Source organism: Schistocerca nitens, chromosome 2 (genome assembly GCF_023898315.1).
Source record: "Schistocerca nitens isolate TAMUIC-IGC-003100 chromosome 2, iqSchNite1.1, whole genome shotgun sequence".
NCBI classification, from domain to species: Eukaryota; Metazoa; Arthropoda; class Insecta; order Orthoptera; family Acrididae; genus Schistocerca; species Schistocerca nitens.
Window position 1 is genome coordinate 38,668,266 of NC_064615.1, and position 25,153 is coordinate 38,693,418.

The window sequence follows — 25,153 nt, forward strand, 5'->3', positions numbered from 1 at the left end:
CTAAGTTGCTCATGTTGGAAATTGTTATTTATTCGAATTCCAGAATATTGATTTCGTCTTCTTTGGTGAAGGAATTTCGGAAAACGGTCTTTAATAACTCCGCTTTAGGTGTGCTGTCATCGGTAATATGAGCATCGCTAACGCGCGCTGCAGATGTTGATTCTGTCTTGCCGCTTTTGTACTTTTCATACGAGGGTAGTCTCCTAGGATTTTCTCTCAGATTTCGAGACAGAGTTTCGTTGTGGAAGCTGTGGAAGCTATTAAAAGCACCTCTCATTGATGGCGACATTGAGCTTCAATCTTCAGTAAATCGTCGCCAGTCCGGGAAAATCACGAAATGAAAAATTACGGTAAATGGAAACGTCCACTTCGCTATTAATTACAGAAGCAAAATATCTGATGAATGGAATTCGCAGAATTTCCCATCTGTTAATTCTACTGAGCAACTGCTGTATCATTCCTCTCTATCGTTCCCCTCCTTGATCACCTTGTTCCAGTTCAAGAACTCTGAAAGAGGTGCAAAGTACCTCGTGAAGTCTGAGAACTCGAATCAGGAATCATATTACGGTTAATCTATTTGCCAAGGATTCAAAATGGAATGCTCAAAAAAGAACAACCATTGCTCGGAAATGAGTGAGGCTTTATCTACGACTACAAATCTCTTCGAATTAGGACATTGGTTGTGAAACTTTTCTCTGTACACTCGTTTAGTTTTCTTGACACTAAACTTCGGTACAACATACGAGTACATTAAATGCATGTCTCAAAGTTCTTGCAATGAGTAATGCTTCTTTATCGACAAGTAATCATGAATCGTAAGCAGTGGTAAACTCCAAAGTCGACGTATCACACACGATATACTGTAGAAGGCCGCCAAGAGATCAGTCACAATCTGTAGTCTATACCAGTGGGCTGTTGGTAAGAGACAATGGCAGGGTCTGGCGTCAGTTGTTCACGAACTATCTTGTTGATAAACTTCGAATGCCTCCCTTCGTCGGAAAGAGATTACACCATTGTGCAAGTAATCTTCGGCGCCCTCGAAATGATATTTTCTATTTCATGCTGTGTCTGACGAGCCCCCCTTACCAGGGCCTAAGTGTGAAACAAATGATGAAGTACCTCATACTGGCAAATCGTGCGGAACCAACGCTTGCAGTGCTTAGGAAAAAATCAGTGGTTACTGGTTATCCAAAACTGTGATTATACCTAAGGTTTCCTAATAAAGGCCCAGCTGACATCTACGCTCGTGTCTTATCTGTCTAGGTGAGTACGAAGATCTTTCACTCGTTTGCGTACTGATGATGATTAGTTGTTATTAAAGTATCCGCAGACAAAACGCTCTCCGCGTGAGGTATCAGGACAGCCTGACTGCCGCGCGGGGTAGCCGCGCGGTCTCAGGCGTCTTGTCACGGTGCGCGCGGCTCCCCCCGTCGGAGGTTCGAGTCCTCCCTTGGGCATGGGTGTCTGTGTTGTCCATAGCGCAACTTAATTTAAGTTAGGTTAAGTAGTGTGTAAGTTTAGGGACCAATGACCTAAGCAGTTTGGTCCGACAAGATCTTACCACAAATTAGTACAGTCTGGCTGATACTGTAATGGTTATTACCAGTATACTGTATATGTACACTTGCTAGGTAAAAATTACAGCTGAGTATACAGGATAGTGAGTGGAGGAGCTTCATAGGATGGTTGTTGTGTCTCTTTATTGTAACTTTGAGGGAACGGTGCAATTAGTACGGCTGCGGTCGTAATCAGTTTCCACAAAATATTCGGTGCTGCAAAGCGCGTCATATTAAAAAATAATGAACCAATGACTTCCGCTAATGCAAGATGTGTTTATCAGGGTATGTAATAGATATGAATTAATGAAACTTTGATATACTGTTTCCACTACCACCCCATAATTTCTTGAAATGAGCGCAAATAAAATTCACCGCATGAAGATGGTATAAATTACATTGCCCCAGTAATATTATATAACCTGATGAAGACTAGCTGAAAAAGTGGTCGAAACGTCGGTTCTTTAGTTTTCTGTATGATTCGATGTACAATTTAGAAGAATTTTATAGAAAAGGTAATTAGACGCTAGTGTCCTCTGTCCTCTGTAACAGTGCACATAAATTCTTGAACCTTCTTTCAATTATTGCATTTTTGCATCGCAACCAGTCTTTTGTGAAAAGGGAGGGGGTGTGGGGGTAAAAGCGAGATTGCTGTGGAGTGTGAGCGACGACACTTCCTCACTATCGTAACAGACACAGAGCTTTACCACAGAGTGAGTCGACAAAGTACGGCGAAGAAAAGCACCAAAGCCCAAGTGGGTTAGAAAGTGAGACACTCCAGTTTCTACTTACACTATGTTACCAACAGAAGATGGTTCGTTATGAAACATTGCCAGGTTGTACAGGGTGTCCGAAAAGTCTTTCCCTGATTACATAAACTGATAACTCAGGCTAGAAATAAGATACAAATGTGAAACTGGTGTCTAATTGTTTACAAACTATCGAAGTTTATTTTAAACATAAGTAAACTTTCACATGAGCACCCTTGGTAGCACGTAGCACGTCTAGGCGATATTCAATTTCCCTCCACACATTAGCCAACATCACTGGAGGGATCGATTCAACGACTGTGGTTATCCGTTGTCGCAGGGTTTTAAGATCTGGTACACGTGTTCGGTAGACCTCATCCTTGACATAACCCCATAAAAAGAAGTCTAATGGGGTTATGTCAGGAGAGCGTGGAGGCCAAACCGTTTGCCCATCACGACCAATCCATCGCCCAGGAAAGGTCACATCGAGATAGGCACGGACGTCCAAACCCCAATGAGGCGGTGCACCGTCTTGCTGAAACAAGTCATCGGGTGATACTGAAGCAGCTGAGGAACAGCATACAGTTGCAACATGTCCAGATACACTGCAGATGTGGTGGTAGCCTCAGCGAAGAAGAATGGCCCGATAATTCGATCGTGCAATAGCGCGCACCAAACATTCACCTTTGGACTGCCTCTGGTGCACTCCATGACCTCGCCAGGGGGTTGTGAACCCCGAATGCGCACATTATGGCAATTCATTTCTCCACTGACAAAAAAGGTCGCTCCGTCGGAAAAGACAATTCGTCTGAGATAACCATCATCGTCCTCAATACATGATAGCATTTCGACCGCAAAGTCGTATCGACGTGTACTGTCATTGGGCAATAATGGAAGTGGAAGGTTACTGATGTGTGAAACAACTTTGATAGTTTGTAAACAATTAGACACCAGTTTTGTTACATCCTAGCCAGTAATGCCAACCGAGCCCGCTGCCAAAAAGGTTGGCAGCATCAAAGTCCGGACGCCGTCCGCATAAGCAGCGCCAGCGATACAGGAAATCGCCGCAAGTCTGCGCGCGCCACCGCTGGCTTCTGGCTTCTTAAGCGCTGGAGTCGCGAGCGCTAGGACAGTTCTGGATTCGCCGCTCAGTTGTATACTCGCCACCGAATTGTGTACCTGCTAGTCAGTTGTGTGTTCATCGCAGCAGAGTTGTTGTTTGTCGTCAGCCGACGCTGACCAAGCCGCTCCGACTCGAACTAGACAGATTTCTGTAGACCATGTTCACCACTGTGTTCTGTACCGTCGTTAATAAAGATAAGTACCGACTTTCATTTAATCCGAGTGTTTGGGTTTTCATCTTTCTGTTCACTGTTCCAGCGGACCGGTCGGCCCGCTATTAAAAGTGTGGTGGTGACTTCGTAGGCCGTTTCTACAGCGAAGTGTTGTCGCTACGAAGGCCGCCACAAAAAGTTTCATATTTGTATCTTACTTCTAGCCTGAGTTATCAATTTATGTAATCAGGGAAAGACTCTTCGGACACCCTGTATAACATAACAGATTCTCAGGAGGCAAGGATGGCGTTCTGCTGCGGGCGACGAACCTGTAGTTGATCTCCGAGTTGTCGATGGTGCCCGTCATGTGCTTCTGGAAGCGGCAGGTGAGCACCCATAGGTGGCTGCGGCCCTTGCTGTCCTGGATGACCTTGACGCCGCTGGCGAACTGCAGGTTGACTTCGTCGCGGTCCAGCTCGACGATGTTCCGGCCACCGTAGCTGGAGCGCGAGTTCCAGCAGCTGAGCGTGTTGCGCGGTAGCACGCTGAAGAACATGACGCCGTCCACGTCCATCGCCTCGGCCGCCGTCTGTCGACAAACAGAGCGGTGTCCAGTGGGGCCGCAGGAGAAACGGACACGGAACAGGTATGTCCAGCGATCCCAGGGAAACAAACAGATTGGTTTCATCTTCAACCCTTTCGTGAGCCGTGGGAAACATGCTTCGCACTACAATGAACTCGCTCCTAGTCTCATGGGATTCACAGTTCCCACCTCTGTACGGTGCTACCACCTAGTGAACAGTATAAGGTACTACTTCCAACCGGAAGTTCCCGCCGTTTTTGCCGTACCTTCGCGCAGAGGCATTGTATAGCTGAGTGTTGCCCTGTAGAGGAGCCTTTCAGTGCTGTTTGCGTGACATTTTGTGATTTTTTTCCTCAAAGATATAGTATAAGGTAAATACTTTTGATTTGCCCAAATTTATGAAGGAAGACGTAAAATTGGAACGAGGAGAATTCCAGTTTGAAAAAAAAAAAAGGAGCCATTTCTGCAGTAAAATGGATGGAAAACCGTCCAGTCAATTTTATGTCCTAAATTCATGACCCATGAGAAACAGCCACAGAGAAAAGGAAAAACAAGGATGGTACTAGTACAGAGATTTCTTATTGTGAAGCTGTGGCAGAATACAACGAAATAATTGGTGGTGTCGATAAGTTTGATCAATTACGAAAAAAACCTGTCTCTCCGGCAAAAAGGGGTAAATTACCTGAATATTTTCGTCATGTGGCTGTAGGGGAGCGTCAACCTATTTTAGGAGAAACCTACTGGACGTGCCGTCATTGTAGTACCAAAGCTACGGAAAAGAGCACTCGCTGTGTTTGTACATATTGTCAAATACCACTCTGCGTAGACCCATGCTTCAGAAAATTTCATGGCACGTAATTGTGAACAATCATTGTAACAAGAGAAGTAAATTTATCAAATAAATATGACATATATCGAAAAAGTTGTTTTTGTCATTTAACTCCAAGGAAGGGCAGTGGGAAGAATACTTCGCACCTTGTTGAGTGACCTCACTTTCCCAGTTGGAGCAAATCTGATATTCTGTATGATAAATATACCTATCTGTTAACTACTATCTGCTCTCCATTCATTAAAAAAAACTGCTCAATAATTTTGCCCACGAAAGGGTTAAGAGTTTACTCTGTTGCTCCTAGTCCGCAGCTCGTGGTCGTGCGGTAGCGTTCTCGCTTCCAGCGCACGGGTTTCCGGGTTCGATTCCCGGCGGGGTCAGGGATTTTCTCTGCCTCGTGATGACTGGGTGTTGTGTGCTGTCCTTAGGTTAGTTAGGTTTAAGTAGTTCTAGGGAACTGATGACCATAGATGTTAAGTCCTATAGTGCTCAGAGCCATTTGAACCATTTTTTTTTTGTTGCTCCTAAATTCTATCCTGCAACGCTTCTCACGAGAAACCTGTTCTGCTGAGAGCTTTCGGTACTTCCATGTTTCATGACCTAGTAAAATTTCTTATGTGCAGTGCTTCCCGGCTGGATTCGTAATTGCATCGTGGATTCGAGTCCGGCGCTCGATTCGGTGTAGCGTATAGAACTCGTTTACAAATTGCACTCGTAAGGCTTCATGGGCTCCGTAATGAGTCTGCAACAAAGTTGTCTCTCCAGACGTGGCCCAGATAAGTAGCTGCGCTCGGCCCCCCCCCCCGCCCCCCCACCGTCCCCCGCCTAGTGCTCTGAGCGCAGCAGCGGGTAAAGCTGAAGGGCGAGGAGCAGCAGCAGTAAGAAAGCTGCGCCCGGACTGTGCTAGAGCGAGGCGGTCTGATCATCACAGTTAGCGAACAGTGCCGGCCGAAGTGGCCGCGCGGTTCTGGCGCTGCAGTCTGGAACCGCGAGACCGCTACGGTCGCAGGTTCGAATCCTGCCTCGGGCATGGATGTGTGTGATGTCCTTAGGTTAGTTAGGTTTAACTAGTTCTAAGTTCTAGGGGACTAATGACCTCAGCAGTTGAGTCCCATAGTGCTCAGAGCCATTTGAACCATTTTTTTAGGGAACAGTACCAGTTCTATGAATGCTTGATGTCTGTTCTTTTGGAAAAGTCCGAAAGAAGAGAAAGCACTCATTAATACAGGGTGATTTCTTCCACTGTGTACAAACTCTAGGGACTGGTCGACGAGAGGACACGAAACAAAAACGGTCTAATGAACTTATGTCCGGAAATGCATGGTTTTAGAACCAGTCTCCCTTCCACGTCGCCTAACAGGACGGAACTGTCGGCGTTTCTTGCGGGTGACTTTGCGTCCTATGTGGAAGACGTTCCGTTGATGTTTCCAAGCATATTAGACCGCAGTTCAAATGGTTCAAATGGCTCTGCGCACTATGGGACTTAGAACTACTCAAGCTTAACTAACCTAAGGACATCACACACATTCATGCCCGAGGCAGGATTCGAACCTGCGACCTTAGCGGTTGCGCGGTTCCAGACTGAAGCGTCTAGAGCCGCTCGGCCATATTAGACCGCAGTCTCTGTAACAATGTGTGTTTGAATAAATGGTTCATAGACTTTAGCAAAGCCTTTGACCTACTGGAAAGGGATTTCATAGTCCGAAAACTGGAAAAAAGAGAAGATAGCGTGTGAGCAAGAATAATCAAGTCAGTCCTCGAGTACAACTTAATCACAGTATCAGACAACCTCTCTTTTTCGAACCTCATTCTGAAATCGAGCGGAGTCTTACAGGGTGACCCAATGAGCCCTTTGTTGTACATTCTTGCCACTGAAGAAGTACTGCGAATTGGAGAAAATGAAGAAGATGTATACATATATGCATACGCTGACGACATAGCCGTAGGTTCAACAGATATACAGAAGCTGCAGAAAATCATTGAGAAAATAGACAAATGGTGCACTGAACACAAATTACACATAAACATAACAAAGACAGAAATAGTGATTTTCAGAAAAGGAGACAAAACACCCAAGAATGCGGAAATCAACATCAAAGAACAAAATACGAGGGCGGTTCAGAAAGTAACCTCCGATTGGTCACAGTGCGGGTTGTGGGGGGAGTAGCGACGCCATCTGTGCGTTCACGCACTCAACAGGTCAGTCGGCAACAAGCCGTGGTCGAGTGAACGTCGTACCTGCGCTAGTTTAGTTTTTGTGGCAGTTTGAAATGTGTGCTGCAATAGAAAACCCCGCCAAATGTGAAGTGCGTGCTGTCATAAGGTTTTTTACAGCCAAAGGATATTCTGCAGCAGCTATTCATCGTGAGCTTTGTGCCGTGTACGGACCAAGAGTTATGAGTGAAGGAGTTGTCCGTGAATGGGTACGTTTATTTAAAAGTGGACGAGAAAACGTTAATGATGAAGAGAGGAGTGGTAGACCATCATTGGTGACTGACGAACTCGTTCAGACAGTTGATGCAAAAGTTCGTGAAAATCGACGTTTCTCAATGTCGGAGTTGTCTACTGGTTTTCCACAGATTTCTAAGACTCTCTTGTACGAGATAGTGACAGCAAGATTGGGTTACCGTAAGTTCTGTGCACTATGGGTGCCCAAAATTCTTACCGACCACCACAAAACTCAAAGAATGGCCTCTGCATTAGACTTTCTGTCACGTTATGAGGACGAAGGAGAACCATTGTTAAACAGAATCGTGACCGGTGACTAAACCTGGATGAAGTACGTGAACCCTGAGACAAAAGAACAATCAAAGATGTGGGCACATTCAAATTCGCCTACCAAACCAAGAAAAGCCTCGTAAGATTTTTCTGCCAGATAACTGATGGCAACGGTGTTTTGGGATGCCAAAGGGGTGTTGTTGGTTGAATTCATGGAACGTGGTACGACCATTAATCAAGAAGTGTACTGTGAAACAATAAAAAAGTTACGACGGGCTATACAGAACAAACGCCGTGGTATGCTGACTTCCGGTATCGTTTTTTTGCACGATAACGCCCGTGCCGGCCGCGGTGGTCTCGCGGTTCTAGGCGCGCAGTCAGGAACTGTGCGACTGCTACGGTCGCAGGTTCGAATCCTGCCTCGGGCATGGATGTGTGTGATGTCCTTAGGTTAGTTAGGTTTAAGTAGTTCTAAGTTCTAGGGGACTGATGACCACAGCAGTTGAGTCCCATAGTGCTCAGAGCCATTTGAACCATAACGCCCGTCCTCACTCTGCTCGCAGAACAACGGCCCTTCTTGAGTCCTTCAAGTGGGACGTTATCAACCATCCACCTTACAGCCCAGACCTGGCGCCAAGTGATTATCACCTCTTCATGCATTTGAAGAAATGGCTCGGGTCACAGCGGTTTGATGACGACGAAGAGCTCAAAGATGCGGTCACAGGCTGGCTCCAGGCACAAGCGGGTGATTTTTATGCAGAAGGAATTTCAAAGCTTGTGAAGAGATACGATAAGTGCCTCAATCGCTATGGAGACTATGTAGAAAAATAGTGCAAAGATGTAGTTGTAAGATGTAAATATTAAAATATTTTTATTTAACTTGGTGTATTTTTTTAAATCAACCGGAGGTTACTTTCTGAACGGCCCTCGTATAAAAATCTCATCAGACTTTAAATACCTAGGGGCGACATTGCAACCAATAGCCAAATGCTTCACGAAACATACAACAGAACGCGCAGCCTAAGCAATAATAGCAATACAGGACACCAAAAACATCTGCCTACTCAGTCTAGAAACGGCCATGAAATTATTCAACGCAAAAATATTACCTATCCTGTCCTATGAGATGGAGGTTATATGGGACCACCTGATAGAAAAAATCTAGAAACACTAGAAAAGGTAAATTCGACTTATCTAAAAAGAGCACTGGGTCTCTCAAAGACAACAAGACCTAGACTAGCGAGAGAGACATTCCTAATTGAAGACATCAAACACTGATATATGATGCCACGCACCAGGTCTGATCATGGAGGACAAACGAGAAAAAGTATGGCCGGAGTTCTGTGACACCGAAGCAATGACGAACTGCTCATGGACAGCACCGAACTTCGAACTGCGACATGTCGTAACGAGATTTTCTATTCACGGCTTTCATCATGTAATTTGCAAAAACAAAATTTATCACGACCCAACCACAACATGTGTGTGTGAACTGTGTAACGAAAGCTGTGAACGATATCATATAGAACTGTGCAGTAAAAGAGTGAAATCTATAAATGAATATGCAAAAATGTAAATGTAAATGTAAAATGTTAAGCAAAGTAAATGTATGTGGCTATTTGGCGGCAATTTTATTAAATAAATTGAATAAATTGTCTCTAACATGGAAACATGCATTTTCGAGCACACGTACATTAGACCTTTTTTGTTCCGTATCCTCTCATCGATCAGTTCCTACAGTTTACACACGGTCGAAAAAATCACCGTGTATAACTGATTCACCTCGACAGGCAGTGAATCCACAGCCTTCAGTTGTCAGTAAGATGCACATGAACCTAAAATGGGCCATTTTGGAGGAAATGCATGCTGACTGCAGGTCGGGAGCGTGCCGAGGTAGTCCTCGAATTTGCGTTAAACGTTGTGTCAAGGGGTCACAATACTTAACGCAAGTGCCTAGTAAATTGGAGGTCACGACTTCGAGTCCCAGCCTGGTACGCATTTTCGCTCGTCGTCACCAGTTCCACATAAAGTCTTGTTATAATTAATTCCTTTCACTTTCTCTCTCACCTTTCCACCTTCAGTTTTCACAATAGTCGGCCGGTGTGGCCGAGCGGTTCTAGGCGCTACAGTCTGCAACCGCGCGACCGCTACGGTCGCAGGTTCGAATCCTGCCTCGGCCATGGATGTGTGTGATGTCCTTAGGTTAGTTAGGTTTAAGTAGTTCTAAGTTCTAGGGGACTGGTGACCTCAGAGATTAACTCCCATAGTGCTCAGAGTCATTTGAACCATTTTTCACAATAAACATCCATTGTGTTTAAATTTATTTATTTTTTAATCTTACACATCTAGTTCTGTAGGACAAAACTGAGCAGCCTCCGTGGTCATGGAACGTATCAGTACATGAAATTACAGCATGAAAGTAACAAGACATAAAATAAAATGTTTATGAGTCCTAAAAAGACAAGCTGTAAGTTTATATAAACGCAGTCAACAAAATAACACAGGAATCAGCTTAATTTTTCAAGGAACTCCTCGACAGAATGGGAGGAGAGACCTAGGAGGAAACTGTCCAGTTTCGATTTGAAAGCACGTGTGGATTACTGACAAGATTTTTGAAGAATGAGATTTTCGCTCTGCAGCGGAGTGTGCGCTGATATGAAACTTCCTGGCAGATTAACACTGTGTGCCGGACCGAGACTCGACCTCGGGACCTTTGCCATCCGCGGAAAAGTGCTCTACCGACTGAGCTACCCAAGCACGACTCACGCCCCGTCCTCACAGCTTTACTTCTGTCAGTACCTCGTCTCCTACCTTCCAAACTTTACAGAAGCTCTTGCCCGTGAAAGGCAAAGGTTCCGAGTTCGAGTCTCGGTCCGGCACACAGTTTTAATCTGCCAGGAAGTTTCATATCAGCGCACACTCTGCTGCAGAGTGAAAATCTCATTCTGGAAACATCCCCTAGGCTGTGGCTAAGCCTTGTCTCCGCAATATCCTTTCTTTCAGGAGTGCTGGTTCTGAAAGGTTCGCAGGAGAGCTTCTGTAAAGTTTGGAAGGTAGGAGACGAGGTAGTGGCAGAAGTAAAGCTGTGAGGACGGGGCGTGAGTCGTGCTTGGGTAGCTCAGTCGGTAGAGCACATTCCCGCGAAAGGCAATGGTCCCGATTTCGAGTCTCGGTCCGGCACACAGTTTTAATCAGCCTGGAAGTTTCAAGATTTTTGAATTCTGGTGGTAGCTTACTGAAAGTGGATGGAGCAGAATACTGAGTATCTGTGTACCGATTTCTTGTAACGAAATACTCAGCGGATACTCCTGATCAACTAGCAGAGTTTTACCGGTGGGGTTCTGTCTAATCCTGTGGTTTGGGTGGAGACTATTCGAGTGGGCTGGGAGCCGGTGCTCACCTGTCCGGGCCGCGGCTCGCCCAGCAGGAGGAACTCGCTGCTGGCGTGGTTGACGCCGTCCTCGAAGAGCGAGTGGTTGCGCAGCACGGACGTGGCCACGGCCGACTCGCGGTCGGAGGCCATGCTGTGGAAGTAGAGGCGGCGGTCGCCGTCCGCCTCGGGCGGCCCCAGCGCCAGCCCCAGCACGCCGTCCATCAGGTCGAACGAGTCGCCGTTGAGGTCGAAGTGGCCCCACTGCGGGTACGGGTAGAAGTAGTTGGCCGTGACGCGCCACGACCGGCGCCGCTGCTCGTCCAGCACGACCAGCCCGAAGCCCGTCACGTCGGCGGCGTACGCGAAGTTGGTGGTGCACGCCGCGTCGCGCGACTCCACGGCGATGGTGACCAGCAGCGACGAGGCCGTCAGCACGTCGTGGGGGTACTCGTAGCTCAGCGTCTTCTCGCCGCGGTTGTTGAACACCACCACCTTGGTCGGACATATCCGCCTGAAGTCGCTCGTCAAAATGTCGACGAAGCCAGTGTCCAGAATCCATAACCGGCCGCAAGAGTCAACCTGCAACAGCAGGTTAACACACACTGTGAAAAGTATCCCATCAAAGACATCTACCACTGCCGGTAGCAAATTTCCACCCGTCCAAATCTACGTCTACATTTATACTCCGAAAGCCACCCAACGGTGTGTGGCGGAGGGCACTTTACGTGCCACTGTCATTACCTCCCTTTCCTGTTCCACCCGCGTATGGTTCGCAGGAAGACCGACTGCCGGAAAGCCTCCGTGCGCGCTCGAATCTCTCTAATATTACATTCGTGATCTCCTCGGGAGATATAAGTTGTAAGTAGGCTGTTTAGGTTCTTATATTGGTAACGCCACCGCCACGTAGCGCTCTGTATGAAAATTACTGGCTGTGCTGTGTGCAGTCTGTGGCTGGGTGGCATTGTTGTAATGTTCGCTATTGTAGTGTTGGGCAGTTGGCTGTTAACAGCGCGTAGCGTTGCGCAGTTGGAGGTGAGCCGCCAGCAGTGGTGGATGTGGGGAGAGAGATGGCGGAATTTTGAGAGCGGGTCATATGGACGTGTGTCCATCAGAAACAGTACATTTGTAAGAATGGATGTCATGAACTGCTATATATACACTCCTGGAAATGGAAAAAAGAACACATTGACACCGGTGTGTCAGACCCACCATACTTGCTCCGGACACTGCGAGAGGGCTGTACAAGCAATGATCACACGCACGGCACAGCGGACACACCAGGAACCGCGGTGTTGGCCGTCGAATGGCGCTAGCTGCGCAGCATTTGTGCACCGCCGCCGTCAGTGTCAGCCAGTTTGCCGTGGCATACGGAGCTCCATCGCAGTCTTTAACACTGGTAGCATGCCGCGACAGCGTGGACGTGAACCGTATGTGCAGTTGACGGACTTTGAGCGAGGGCGTATAGTGGGCATGCGGGAGGCCGGGTGGACGTACCGCCGAATTGCTCAACACGTGGGGCGTGAGGTCTCCACAGTACATCGATGTTGTCGCCAGTGGTCGGCGGAAGGTGCACGTGCCCGTCGACCTGGGACCGGACCGCAGCGACGCACGGATGCACGCCAAGACCGTAGGATCCTACGCAGTGCCGTAGGGGACCGCACCGCCACTTCCCAGCAAATTAGGGACACTGTTGCTCCTGGGGTATCGGCGAGGACCATTCGCAACCGTCTCCATGAAGCTGGGCTACGGTCCCGCACACCGTTAGGCCGTCTTCCGCTCACGCCCCAACATCGTGCAGCCCGCCTCCAGTGGTGTCGCGACAGGCGTGAATGGAGGGACGAATGGAGACGTGTCGTCTTCAGCGATGAGAGTCGCTTCTGCCTTGGTACCAATCATGGTCGTACGCGTGTTTGGCGCCGTGCAGGTGAGCGCCACAATCAGGACTGCATACGACCGAGGCACACAGGGCCAACACCCGGCATCATGGTGTGGGGAGCGATCTCCTACACTGGCCGTACACCACTGGTGATCGTCGAGGGGACACTGAATAGTGCACGGTACATCCAAACCGTCATCGAACCCATCGTTCTACCATTCCTAGACCGGCAAGGGAACTTGCTGTTCCAACAGGACAATGCACGTCCGCATGTATCCCGTGCCACCCAACGTGCTCTAGAAGGTGTAAGTCAACTACCCTGGCCAGCAAGATCTCCGGATCTGTCCCCCATTGAGCATGTTTGGGACTGGATGAAGCGTCGTCTCACGCGGTCTGCACGTCCAGCACGAACGCTGGTCCAACTGAGGCGCCAGGTGGAAATGGCATGGCAAGCCGTTCCACATGACTACATCCAGCATCTCTACGATCGTCTCCATGGGAGAATAGCAGCCTGCATTGCTGCGAAAGGTGGATATACACTGCACTAGTGCCGACATTGTGCATGCTCTGTTGCCTGTGTCTATGTGCCTGTGGTTCTGTCAGTGTGATCATGTGATGTATCTGACCCCAGGAATGTGTCAATAAAGTTTCCCCTTCCTGGGACAATGAATTCACGGTGTTCTTATTTCAATTTCCAAGAGTGTATTATGACTTTTGATCACTATTAAGGGCCGGCCGCGGTGGCCGAGCGGTTCTTGGCGCTCCAGTCCGGAACCGCGCTGTTGCTACGGTCGCAGGTTCGAATCCTGCCTCGGGCATGGATGTGTGTGATGTCCTTAGGTTTAAGTAGTTCTAAGTCTAGGGGACTGATGACCTAAGATGTTGAGTCCCATAGTGCTCAGAGCCATTTGAAGCATTTGATCACTATTAAGGTAAATACATTGTTTGTTCTCTATCAAAATATTTCATTTGCTAACAATGCCTATCTGTAGTTAGTGCCTTCAGTAGTTAGAATCTTCTATTCAGCTGGCAGTAGTGGCGCTCGCTGTATTGCAGTATTTCGAGTAACGAAGATTTTTTTGAGGTAAGTGATTTGTGAAAGGTATAGTTTAATGTTAGTCAGGGCCATTCTTTCGTAGGGATTATTGCATTCTTTCGTAGGGATTATTGAAAGTCAGATTGCGTTGCGCTAGAAATATTGTGTGTCAGTTTAAGCACAATCATTAATAATTTTTCTAAGGCGACGTTTCAAAGTAGGGGGAAGCAATATATTTGATACCTCATCCAGAAACGCACCCTCTCGAAACCTGGACAGCAAGCTACACCGCGATGCAGAGCACCTCTCTTGAAGAGTCTGCCACTTGAGTTTGCTCAACATCTCCGTAACGCTATCGCGCTTACCAAATAACTCTGTGACGAAACGCGCCGCTCTTCTTTGGATCTTTTCTATCTCCTCTGTCAACCCGACCTGGTACGGATCCCACACTGATGAGCAATACTCAAGTATAGGCCGAACGAGTGTTTTTTAAGCCACCTCCTTTGTTGATCGACTACATTTTCTAAGGACTCTCCCAATTAATCTCAACCTGGCACACGCCTTACCGACAATTAATTTTATATGATCATTCCACTTCAAATCGTTCCGTACACATACTCCCAGATATTTTACAGAAGTAACTGTTGTCAGTGTTTGTTCCGCTATCATATAATCATACAATAAAGGATCCTTCTTTCTATCTCGAGCCACGAACTAAAGAAACTAAGAATTTTTTTATAATAACATACGCGTAACGCAGCAAGTTATTACGACATGACATTCGTTGCAGTAAGGCACATCGCCGTCTAGTACGGTGGCTGCAGGATACTTTTTTTTTTTTTTCGCTTTGCTCACAACACGGCTGACGCTGCCTGCCGTGATAACTGCATAGCGTAACATTCAGTCAACACGAAGAGTCATACGCTCTACGAATCTAAATAATCCATATTAGTTATTATCCGATTTTGTTCAAAATTGGTACACAGCCTTCTATAATTAATGGAATGATGCTGTCAAAATTTCAGATTTTTTTTTATTATAGCTCTGGAGATAAAGAGAATTACCTAAAACTCATAAAACCTACCCTTGTTGTTAAAAACCAACTTAGGAACAATAACAGATTAACTTTCATTATCATTTCAAGCCATTCCAAAGTTATCAGTGCATAAAAATCAATTAATTAGAATTTTCTTTTTAAAATGTTGAACACTGTGCATTACGTAATACAAAAATGAGTCAAAAATGTTATTTGATTACATTTTGCCATGTGGGGGCTTGAGAATGATTGAGAGAGTGTACTATCAAATTAAAGATTGGATAAGGCAAGATTTGCCGCGAGAATGATCTGGAACGAACGTTCTGATTGGACGTTTAGATCAACAGCGAATCAGAATTAAGCTGTTCCCGCGAAAAAAGAGGAGTTGGCACATAGGAGAATACCTCGAAAGAGTCGCTTGCTAGCCGGTCTACGGATAACACGATGTTAGATCGCTCCTTAAAAACAGTCTGTAATATGAGTAAATAGTAAGCTAATGTCGGTTCGAACATATCGTGACTGGAGTTACGAACATTTTAATGAAAGTTTGATGTTTCTAAATTAAATAGTTTGAGAGATATGAGCGTGTGAGCTTTCTGGTCGTAGTAACAACTCCGCGTGGTGTGTTTCGTGCTCTGTGCGGAATATTTTGGCGAGCATCTCTTATGAAGAAGACTACTGAAACGACTGAATGTTTAACTCGCGAGTAGTTGTCGGTCTGTCACTGGTAAAGCGTGAAAATTAGTCCGGTCGGACTTGCTACAATTACGGCTGCTTTTCGAGTGAAAATTTGTTGTATAGACAGTGAAATTTCAAGGATAATGTTTCACCATATTAAATACGGACTTGGTAGCCATTTCATATGTTTCAATATGAACAAAATGCGGAGTTAATCGTTAAACGCTTTTCTGCAAGTAGACTGAAGATCCCGAACGCTCTATTTTTTAATCATGGCCCGCCGGGGTGGCCGAGCGGTTCTAGGCGCTACAGTCTGGAACCGCGCGACCGCTACGGTCGCAGGTTCGAATCCTGCCTCAGGCGTGGATGTGTGTGATGTCCTTAGGTTAGTTAGGTTTAAGTAGTTCTAAGTTCTAGGGGACTGATGACCTCATAAGTTAAGTCCCATAGTGCTCAGAGCTATTTTTTTAATCATGAACTTTCAGGAACAGACCTTCAACTAGAGTTATGGGCCTCTGTGTGGCAGGTATTAGGTAGTCGTTTCATCAACGCTGCTTTATACTGTCTAGCACGTATCTGCTACCACAGAGTGAAGGGACATCGGCAAGAAGCCTATCGAGGTAGGTGGACTAAACGACTATAGCGTTAAGCGTTAACAAAAACGCGTACGAACGACCTGCCCCCCCCCCTCCCCCCCTCCCCGTCGCAGACACTACGCGAAATCCGCAGCTGTGATACACATTATATAAAATGAAGGTGGATGGGGAGAAAGGAAAGCAAAGAGAAGGGACTATTGATATCGGCTGTTAACCATTGCGCCACCCGGACAGAGTGTTTACCTGCCTCGAGATGACTGGGTGTTTGTGTTGTCTACATCTACATCTACATGATTACTCTGCAATTCACATTTAAGTGCTTGGCAGAGGGTTCATCGTACCACAATCATACTATCTCTCTACCATTCCAATCCCGAACAACGCGCAGGAAAAACGAACACCTAAACCTTTCTGTTCGAGCTCTGATTTCTCTTATTTTATTTTGATGATCATTCCTTCCTATGTAGGTTGGGCTCAAGAAAATATTTTCGCATTCGGAAGGGAAAGTTGGTGACTGAAATTTCGTAAATAGATCTCGCCGCGACGAAAAACGTCTTTGCTTTAATGACTTCTGTTGTGTCGGCAGACTTGCCAACACTACGCACACTAACTGAAAGAGGCGGCCAAGATGCACGCGCTAACTCACGAAGGATGGAGTGAGGTCTGAAACAGGAGACTTAATGAATGCTATAAAGAAAAGTACGTAGCTTCTGGACTACTTAACTTTTAATCCTTTGTATACATCGTTCTTGATGAGACATCTGGAGATTGTGGCGATACAAGTGAGACTCTTTAGATACAAGCAATCTAAGGCTAATGGCGCCTTGCTAGGTCGTAGACATGAACTTAGCTGAAGGCTATTCTAACTGTCTCTCGGCAAATGAGAGCAAAGGCTTCGTCCGTATAGTCGCTAGCAACGTCGGCTGTACAACTGGGGCGAGTTCTCGTACGTCTCTCGAGACCTGCCGTGTGGTGGCGCTCGGTCTGCGATCACACAGTGGCGACACGCGGGTCCGACATGTACTAATGGACCGCGGCCGATTTAAGCTACCACCTAGCAAGTGTGGTGTCTGGCGGTGACACCACAACTTCCATCCCAGCTCGCGTATCATATCTGCCACACTCTCTCCCCTATTACGTGATAATACAAAACGAGCTGCCCTTTTTTGTACCCTTTCGACGTCCTCCGTCAATCCCACCTGGTAAGGATCCCACACCGCGCAGCAATATTCTAACAGAGGACGAACGAGTGTAGTGTAAGCTGTCTCTTTAGTGGACTTGTTGCATCTTCTAAGTGTCCTGCCAATGAAACGCAACCTTTGGCTCGCCTTCCCCACAATATTATCTATGTGGTCTGTGTGCTGCGCGGTGTGGGATCCTTACCAGGTGGGATTGACGGAGGACGTCGAAAGGGTACAAAAAAGGGCAGCTCGTTTTGTATTATCACGTAATAGGGGAGAGAGTGTGGCAGATATGATACGCGAGCTGGGATGGAAGTTGTGGTGTCACCGCCAGACACCACACTTGGTAGGTGGTAGCTTAAATCGGCCGCGGTCCATTAGTACATGTCGGACCCGCGTGTCGCCACTGTGTGATCGCAGACTGAGCGCCACCACACGGCAGGTCTCGAGAGACGTACGAGAACCCACACCGCGCAGCAATATTCTAACAGAGGACGAACGAGTGTAGTGTAAGCTGTCTCTTTAGTGGACTTGTTGCATCTTCTAAGTGTCCTGCCAATGAAACGCAACCTTTGGCTCGCCTTCCCCACAATATTATCTATGTGGTCTTTCCACCTGAAGTTGTTCATAATTTTAACACCCAGGTACCTAGTTGAATTGACAGCCTTGAGAATTGTACTATTTATCGAGTAATTCCAACGGATTTCTTTTGGAACTCATGTGGAACACCTCACACTTTTCGTTATTTAGCGTCAACTGCCACCTGCCACACCATACAGCAATCTTTTCTAAATCGCTTTGCAACTGATAATGGTCTTCGGATGACCTTACTAGACGGTAAATTACAGCATCATCTGCGAACAACCTAAGAGAACTGCTCAGATTGTCACCCAGGTCATTTATATAGATCAGGAACAGCAGAGGTCCCAGGTCGCTTCCCTGGGGAACACCTGATATCACTTCAGTTTTACTCGATGATTTACCGTCTATTACTACGAACTGTGACCTTCCTGGCAGGAAGGTCATCGTCATTCACGAAAGTGGCGAGGTTGGACTGAGCAAAGTTTAGGAATCTGTACGGCCGCTGATAGCCGCGCAGTGGAGCGTCCCACAAACGAGACATCTTCATCACAGTGTTTATCGCAGTTGCACGGACGACTTCGGCACGCCTCGGTGGGCAATGAATCATCCACTTACAGTGCGGGTGCATAATTGCGCCCGACTGTCTGCGTCAATCTCAAAGTAGTGAACATGGAGGACACGAACAGGGACTGCAGATAAGTTGCGCTGGGGGTGAGTGTGTGTCGGCTGGCAGGCATTCAGAGATAGTGCGCGCGAGTGTCGTAAACACTGTGTCCGGATGACGCAGCTGCTTAGCAAGCAGGAGACCCCGGGTCTGAATCACGGTCCGGCTCACATTTTCATTCGTTGCCGCGGATGCCGCACAAACTCCCGATGCAACTGACATCAATAATCCCTTCCCCTTCATTTCCTGCCCTCCGTCCACCTTCAATTTACATAATTTTTTCTGTAAAGATGTGCAGGATGTTCAAAACTTCCTGGTACGAACTTATGTGACTTGTAGAGAAGAGAGAGTACATAACATTTTGAATAGGAAACCATGTCGGGAAACGTACCATTCCGTGCTACAGCCATCTGAAAACATGTTTGCTAGGTAGGACTGAAGCAGGGTACTTATGGTGAAAGGTGCCTACGTGGAAATAGTTATGTAATAGAACCCAGTACGTTGTCTTCCATGGTGAGTGTTCATCGGAGGTGAAGGTATAATCTGGAGTGCCCCAGGGAAGTGTGGTAGGTCCGCTGTTGTTTTCTACCTACATGAATGATCTTTTGGATAGGGTAGATAACAATGTGCGGCTGTTTGCTGATGAATGCTGTGGTGTACGGGAAGGTGTCGTCATTGAGTGACTGTAAGAGGATACGAGATGACTTGGACAGGATTTCTGATTGGTGTAAAGAATGGCAGCTAACTGTAAATATAGATAAATGTAAATTAATGCAGATGGATAGGAAAAAGAATCCCGTAATGTTTGAATACTCCATTAGTAGTTTAGCGCTTGACACAGTCACGTCGATTAAATATTTGGGCGTAGCATTGCAGAGCGATATGAAGTGGGGCAAGCATGTAATGGCAGTTGTGGGGAAGGCGGATAGTCCTCTTCGGTTCATTGGTAGAATTTTGGGAAGATGTGGTTCATCTGTAAAGGAGACCGCTTATAAAACACTAATACGACCTATTCTTGAGTACTGCTCGAGCGTTTGGGATCCCTATCAGGTCGGATTGTGGGAGGACATAGAAGCAATTCAGAGGTGGGCTGCTAGATTTGTTACTGGTAGGTTTGATCATCATGCGAGTGTTACGGAAATGCTTCAGGAACTCGGGTGGGAGTCTCTGAAGGAAAGGAGGCGTTCTTTTCGTGAATCGCTACTGAGAAAATTTAGAGAACCAGCATTTGAGGCTGACTGCAGTACAATTTTACTGCCGCCAACGTATATTTCGCGGAAAGACCACAAAGATAAGAGAGATTAGGGCTCCTACAGAGGCATATAGGCAGTCATTTTTCCCTCGTTCTGTTTGGGAGGGGAACAGGGAGAGAAGATGCTAGTTGTGGTACGAGGTACCCTCCGCCACCCACCGTATGGTGGCTTGCAGAGTATGTATGTAGATGTAGATGTTCGTTGTCCCTATCTTAGGTGACAAATGAAATTAAATCTCCTTTTTATGCGACCAGCTCCGCATTCTGCACCTAATTGTATGAAATATAGTGTCGTTCCATTGAGAAAAAATCTTTGAAGAGGCTGTACCATGAAAAATTTAAGACCTCTGCTGAAAAACTGCACCTCTGTAGTGAAATGATCTGGGACAAATAATTTCATTTATAAAGATGAAGTGAATTCTTTTATTTTAAATTTTCTAAATCTCGTACTTTCAATTCAGTACAGTAAATTTGATGCTTGGAGCAAGATTATAGTGGAAACATGCTTTAGGAACGGAAGGAGTGTCACTTCGAAAGTGTGCAAATATTTTGATTTTGATGCTGTATTTGAATCATAAATTATACGAGAAGAAATTGATTTAAATTTTAAATTAACAGTTATGGAAACAAGAAGATTGTCCTAAACATAATGCCGCTGGAGCACTTAAAGCATACTTCCGATGCTTTTTATTAGCATTGAGCTCTAGAAACAAGCTGAATAAATCCTGAACCAAACAGTGCAATGTTAAAGTACAATATCTATAGCAACTGGCTGGTTGCAAAAATAAATACTCCCATATTGTGCTCATAGAAGTCTAGCTATGTGAATGTTAATGCTATATAAATAGCTTTTTTTTCATCTGTAACAGTAGTTAGCGAAATAGATAGGGAGACGTACCCACTCTCTCAGACATCTATTACTTTGCAGTACATCCCATAACTCTGCGTTATGCCCTCTACACGTATCGTTCTGTGATCTGCTATAATACGGTGACCAGACATGATACATTGCTTCTGATTTAGCTGTGATGAACGCTTTATACGCGTGCAGACCGGTCTATGATGACAGCTACCCTCGCCTGATCTCCCAGATTCCGTCGAATAGGAATAAAAATAGCGCAGTAGGCAGATACTCCAGATCTAAGAATAATCCAACGCTGAGTGGATTTACTTAAATGTGTTTGCTGAAGATTACATAACGTCACCAAACGCTTCTTGCATTGCCTCACAAACCTTCTGTGGCGTCAACCAAAGAGCTTATGAAAGCTATCGGTCCTTATGCCCGCATGTGTGTCTAAATTTGCGCATTCCTTCACGTAGCGCACACACTCCGCAAGGTCGTTTCGCCGCAGCTTATACTAACTGCTTATCCAGCCGTAGTTACACCACAGTTAAACTCGTAACTGATGAGATTTGCCCTTATGAAAACGTAGTAGACTAAACGAACGAGGTGTCGTACTGAGACTGGTTCTGAAGGAAATACTTTAAAAAGTCGAAACAAAAACAAATCATAGGTTTTTTTAATCCTTGAGTCTAAGCCATCAATAGTTTCTTGTACGAAGTCACTTTTCGTGAATCTTACTGTACTTCTGATTGAGGTACTTTGTTTCATGCGCAATTGATTATTTGCTGCCTGATGCTTTGAGTGTTTGCTTACAGTCAAATAGGAAGAAGCTGTAGTCGGGTTACGGGCGGCGTTTTGATTTGCACATCTTCAGGGCGACTGTCATTACATAAAAAATGTGGTACATATTACCTTCTTCTTCTTTCTCTTCTGCCTTTCACAGATGAGTCTTATCACCAGCTCGGGGCTCGGTTTTACCTACTAACTGGTCGTCCTATGTCACTGCTTCTTTTGGGCTTGTATTGTAAAGCCATTTTTGGGTTTCGTTCCAGATGTTCCTTCCCGTTTTCTTTACGTTGTTTTATTTTGTTATTTACTGCAAAAATATTCAGTTCATGTCTAATGTTTGATCAGCAATCCTGTCCAACTCGGTACAATCTTTGACAAATCGTAAAAATTTTATTTCAGCCGCCAGTACAGTAGAACAGGTACAGCCATCACCTTATACAATTTCGTTTTTGTATCTCTCTGTATTTTAATGTTCTGTTTTATAGTGAAACATATTTCTGTAATTTAATACCTACATCCTTATCTTCGTTAAAAGTAATATAGCTCTCTAGGTAACTGAAGTGCTGAACTTCTTCCAAAATCTGATCTTCAGTTACAATATTGTTTCATACTTGATTTTTCCCGTGGATGGTGTGGTCTATATGAATATTAAGAAGAGTAGGCGATATAGAGCACACTTGTTTTACACCGTAGTTTGTTAAAATTCTCCTCCTGTCTAATTGTGGACATCAAGTTTAATATAAGTTCAATTATACAGTCTCTTCATACTGTTTATTAAGTGATTATCATGTTAGTATATTCCACACTGCTATGTGGATAATCTACATCGACGTGATTACTCTGCTATTCACAATAAAGAGCCTAACAGAGGGTTCAATGAACCACCTTCAAGCTGTCTCTCTATCGTTCCACTCTCGAACTACGCCCGGCAAAAATGAGCACTTAAATTTGTATGTGTGAGCCCTGATTTCTCTATTTTATCGTGATGATCATTTCTCCCTATGTAGGTGGGTGCCAACAGAATCCTTTCGCAATCGGAGGAGAAAACTGGTGATTGAAATTTCATGAGAAGATCCCGTCGCATCGAGAAACGCCTTTGTTTCAATGATTGCCACTCCAATTCACGTGTCTTTTCTGAGGCACTACCCCAACTACTTTGCGACAATACAAAACGTGCTGCCCTTCTTTGACCTTTTTCAATGTCATCCGTCAGTCCCACCTGATGTGTATCGCACACCACACAGCAATACTCCAGACTAGGGCGGACAAGCGTGGTGTAAGCAGTCTCTTTAGTAGACCTGTTGCACCTTCTAAGTGTTCTACCAATGAATCGCAGTCTTTGGTTTGCTCTACCCATAACTTTATCTACGTGATCGTTCCAATTTAGGTTATTTATAATTGCAATCCCTAAGAATTTACTTGAAATTACAGCCTTCAGATTAATTTGACTTATCGCTTAATCGAAATTTAGCGGATTTCTTTTAGTACTCAAGTGAATAACTTCACACTTTTCCTTATTCAGGGCCAATTGCCACTTTTCGCACCATACAGATATCTTACCTAAATCATTTTTCAATTCGTTTTGGTCATCTGATAACCTTACAAGACGGTAAATGACAGCATCATCTGCAAACAATCTAAGACGGCTACTCAGATTGTCTCCTATGTCGTTAATATCTGTTTCACTCGATGACTTTACGTCTATTATTACGAACTGTGACCTTTCTCACAGGAAATCATCAATCCAGTCGCACAACTGAGGCGATATTCCGTAGGCACGCAGTCTGATTAGAAGACGCTTGTGAGGAACGGTGTTGAAAGCCTTCTGGAAATCTAAAAATATGGAATCAATTTGACATCCCCTGTCGATAGCACGCATTACTTCATGAGTATAAAGAGCTAGTTGTGTTTCACAAGAACGATATTTTCTGATTCCGTGCTGACTATATGTCAATAAATCGTTTTCTTCGAGCTACTTCATAATGTTCGAATAAAGTATATGTTCTAAAACCCTACTGCAAATCGACGTTAGTATATAGGCTTGTAATTCAGCGGATTACTCCTACTTCCCTTTTTGGGTATTGATGTGACGTGAGAAATTTTCCAGTCTTTAGGTACGTATCTTTCTGTGAGTGAGTGGTTGTATATAAATGCTAAATATGGAGCTATTTATCAGCATATTCTGAGAGGAACCTGTCTGGTATACAATCCGGACCGGAGGCCTTGCCTTTATTAAGTGATTTAAGCTGCTTTGTTACACCGTGGATATCTACTTCTATGTTTCTCATCTTGGCAGTTGTTCTTGATTGGAATTCAGGAATATTTACTTCGTCTTCTTTGGTGAAGGAGTTTCGGAAAACCGTTTTTAATAACTCTGCTTTAGTGGCACTGTCATCAGTGACTCCACCGTTGTAATGAGCTGTGTCTGACATAGAAACTGTTACAAAAAATGGTTCAAATGGCTCTGAGCACTAAGGGACTTAACAGCTGAGGTCATCAGTCCCTTAGAACTTAGAACTACTTAAACCTAACTAACCTAAGGACATCACACACATCGATGCCCGAGGCAGGATTCGAACCTGCGACCTAGCGGTCGTGAGGTTCCAGACTGAAGCGCCTAGAACCGCTCGGCCACTCCGGCCGGCAAATTGTTACACTTTTGTGTAACGTTGGTTCTTGTTTGGAGGTTTGACAGTCGCTTCCTGGACTTGGTAATGCTATCCATTGCTTTTGTTGCTCTTCTCTTCCACCGGATTGCGCAGGGAGCACTAGAAGGCGGGACGAAATTTGCCGATTGCGCATGAAATGGGGCGTATCCGGTGGAAGTACTGTCTGTTGCTGGAAAAATATCTTCAGCAGAGAAATAAAGCAACGCTTGAACTGAATGCATAAGACATATCATTGACAAATGTCACACAAGTGGCCGGCCGAAGTGGCCGCGAGGTTCTGGCGCTGCAGTCTGGAACCGCGAGACCGCTACGGTCGCAGGTTCGAATCCTGCCTCGGGCATGGATGTGTGTGATGTCCTTAGGTTAGTTAGGTTTAACTATTTCTAAGTTCTAGGGGACTAATGACCTCAGCAATTGAGTCCCATAGTGCTCAGAGCCAATATTGATCCGTGATACGTTACAGACTTGTCACGAAATTTCTATGTTCCTCTCACAGGGCACTGTGAAGCATTTGACTAGGAGTGTGAAGAGGAACAATGTGCTGGAATACGTAGGGCCGAGAACACTTTTTAAGGTGAGTCTTATTACATTTACCAATCGATTTTTCACCATTGCAGTATTCTGGTGACTAGTTTCGTCAGCTAATGAAGTCGTTATCTTAGGATAGACCACAGGTGAACATCACTGGTTTCTCTTTGAAACGTGGCACGCCCGATGTCTTGTGGCCAAAAGATAAGTTTCTGCAATCATTCATAAGTGACATAGAAACACCAGGTGCCCAAATCGTATCACGTAGAAATGTGAGAGGGCTTAGATGTGAACTATAATGTAATGTATATTTTCCATGCCGATGGGGATGCGTTGCCTC

The 25,153-nt window shown here is 45.4% G+C and overlaps 1 protein-coding gene across 1 annotated transcript in view; it reads right to left on the reverse strand.

The window, feature by feature from the left end:
- LOC126235710 (protein yellow-like) overlaps nucleotides 1–25,153 on the reverse strand; it is a 78,797-nt gene that overhangs the window by 26,954 nt on the left and 26,690 nt on the right. Inside the window, exons 4-5 of the mRNA XM_049944472.1 lie at nucleotides 11,110–11,661; nucleotides 3,909–4,168 (exon numbers count right to left, since the gene is read on the reverse strand). Coding sequence (XP_049800429.1) covers nucleotides 3,909–4,168; nucleotides 11,110–11,661 — 812 coding nt within the window. The remainder of the gene's footprint in view (nucleotides 1–3,908; nucleotides 4,169–11,109; nucleotides 11,662–25,153) is intronic.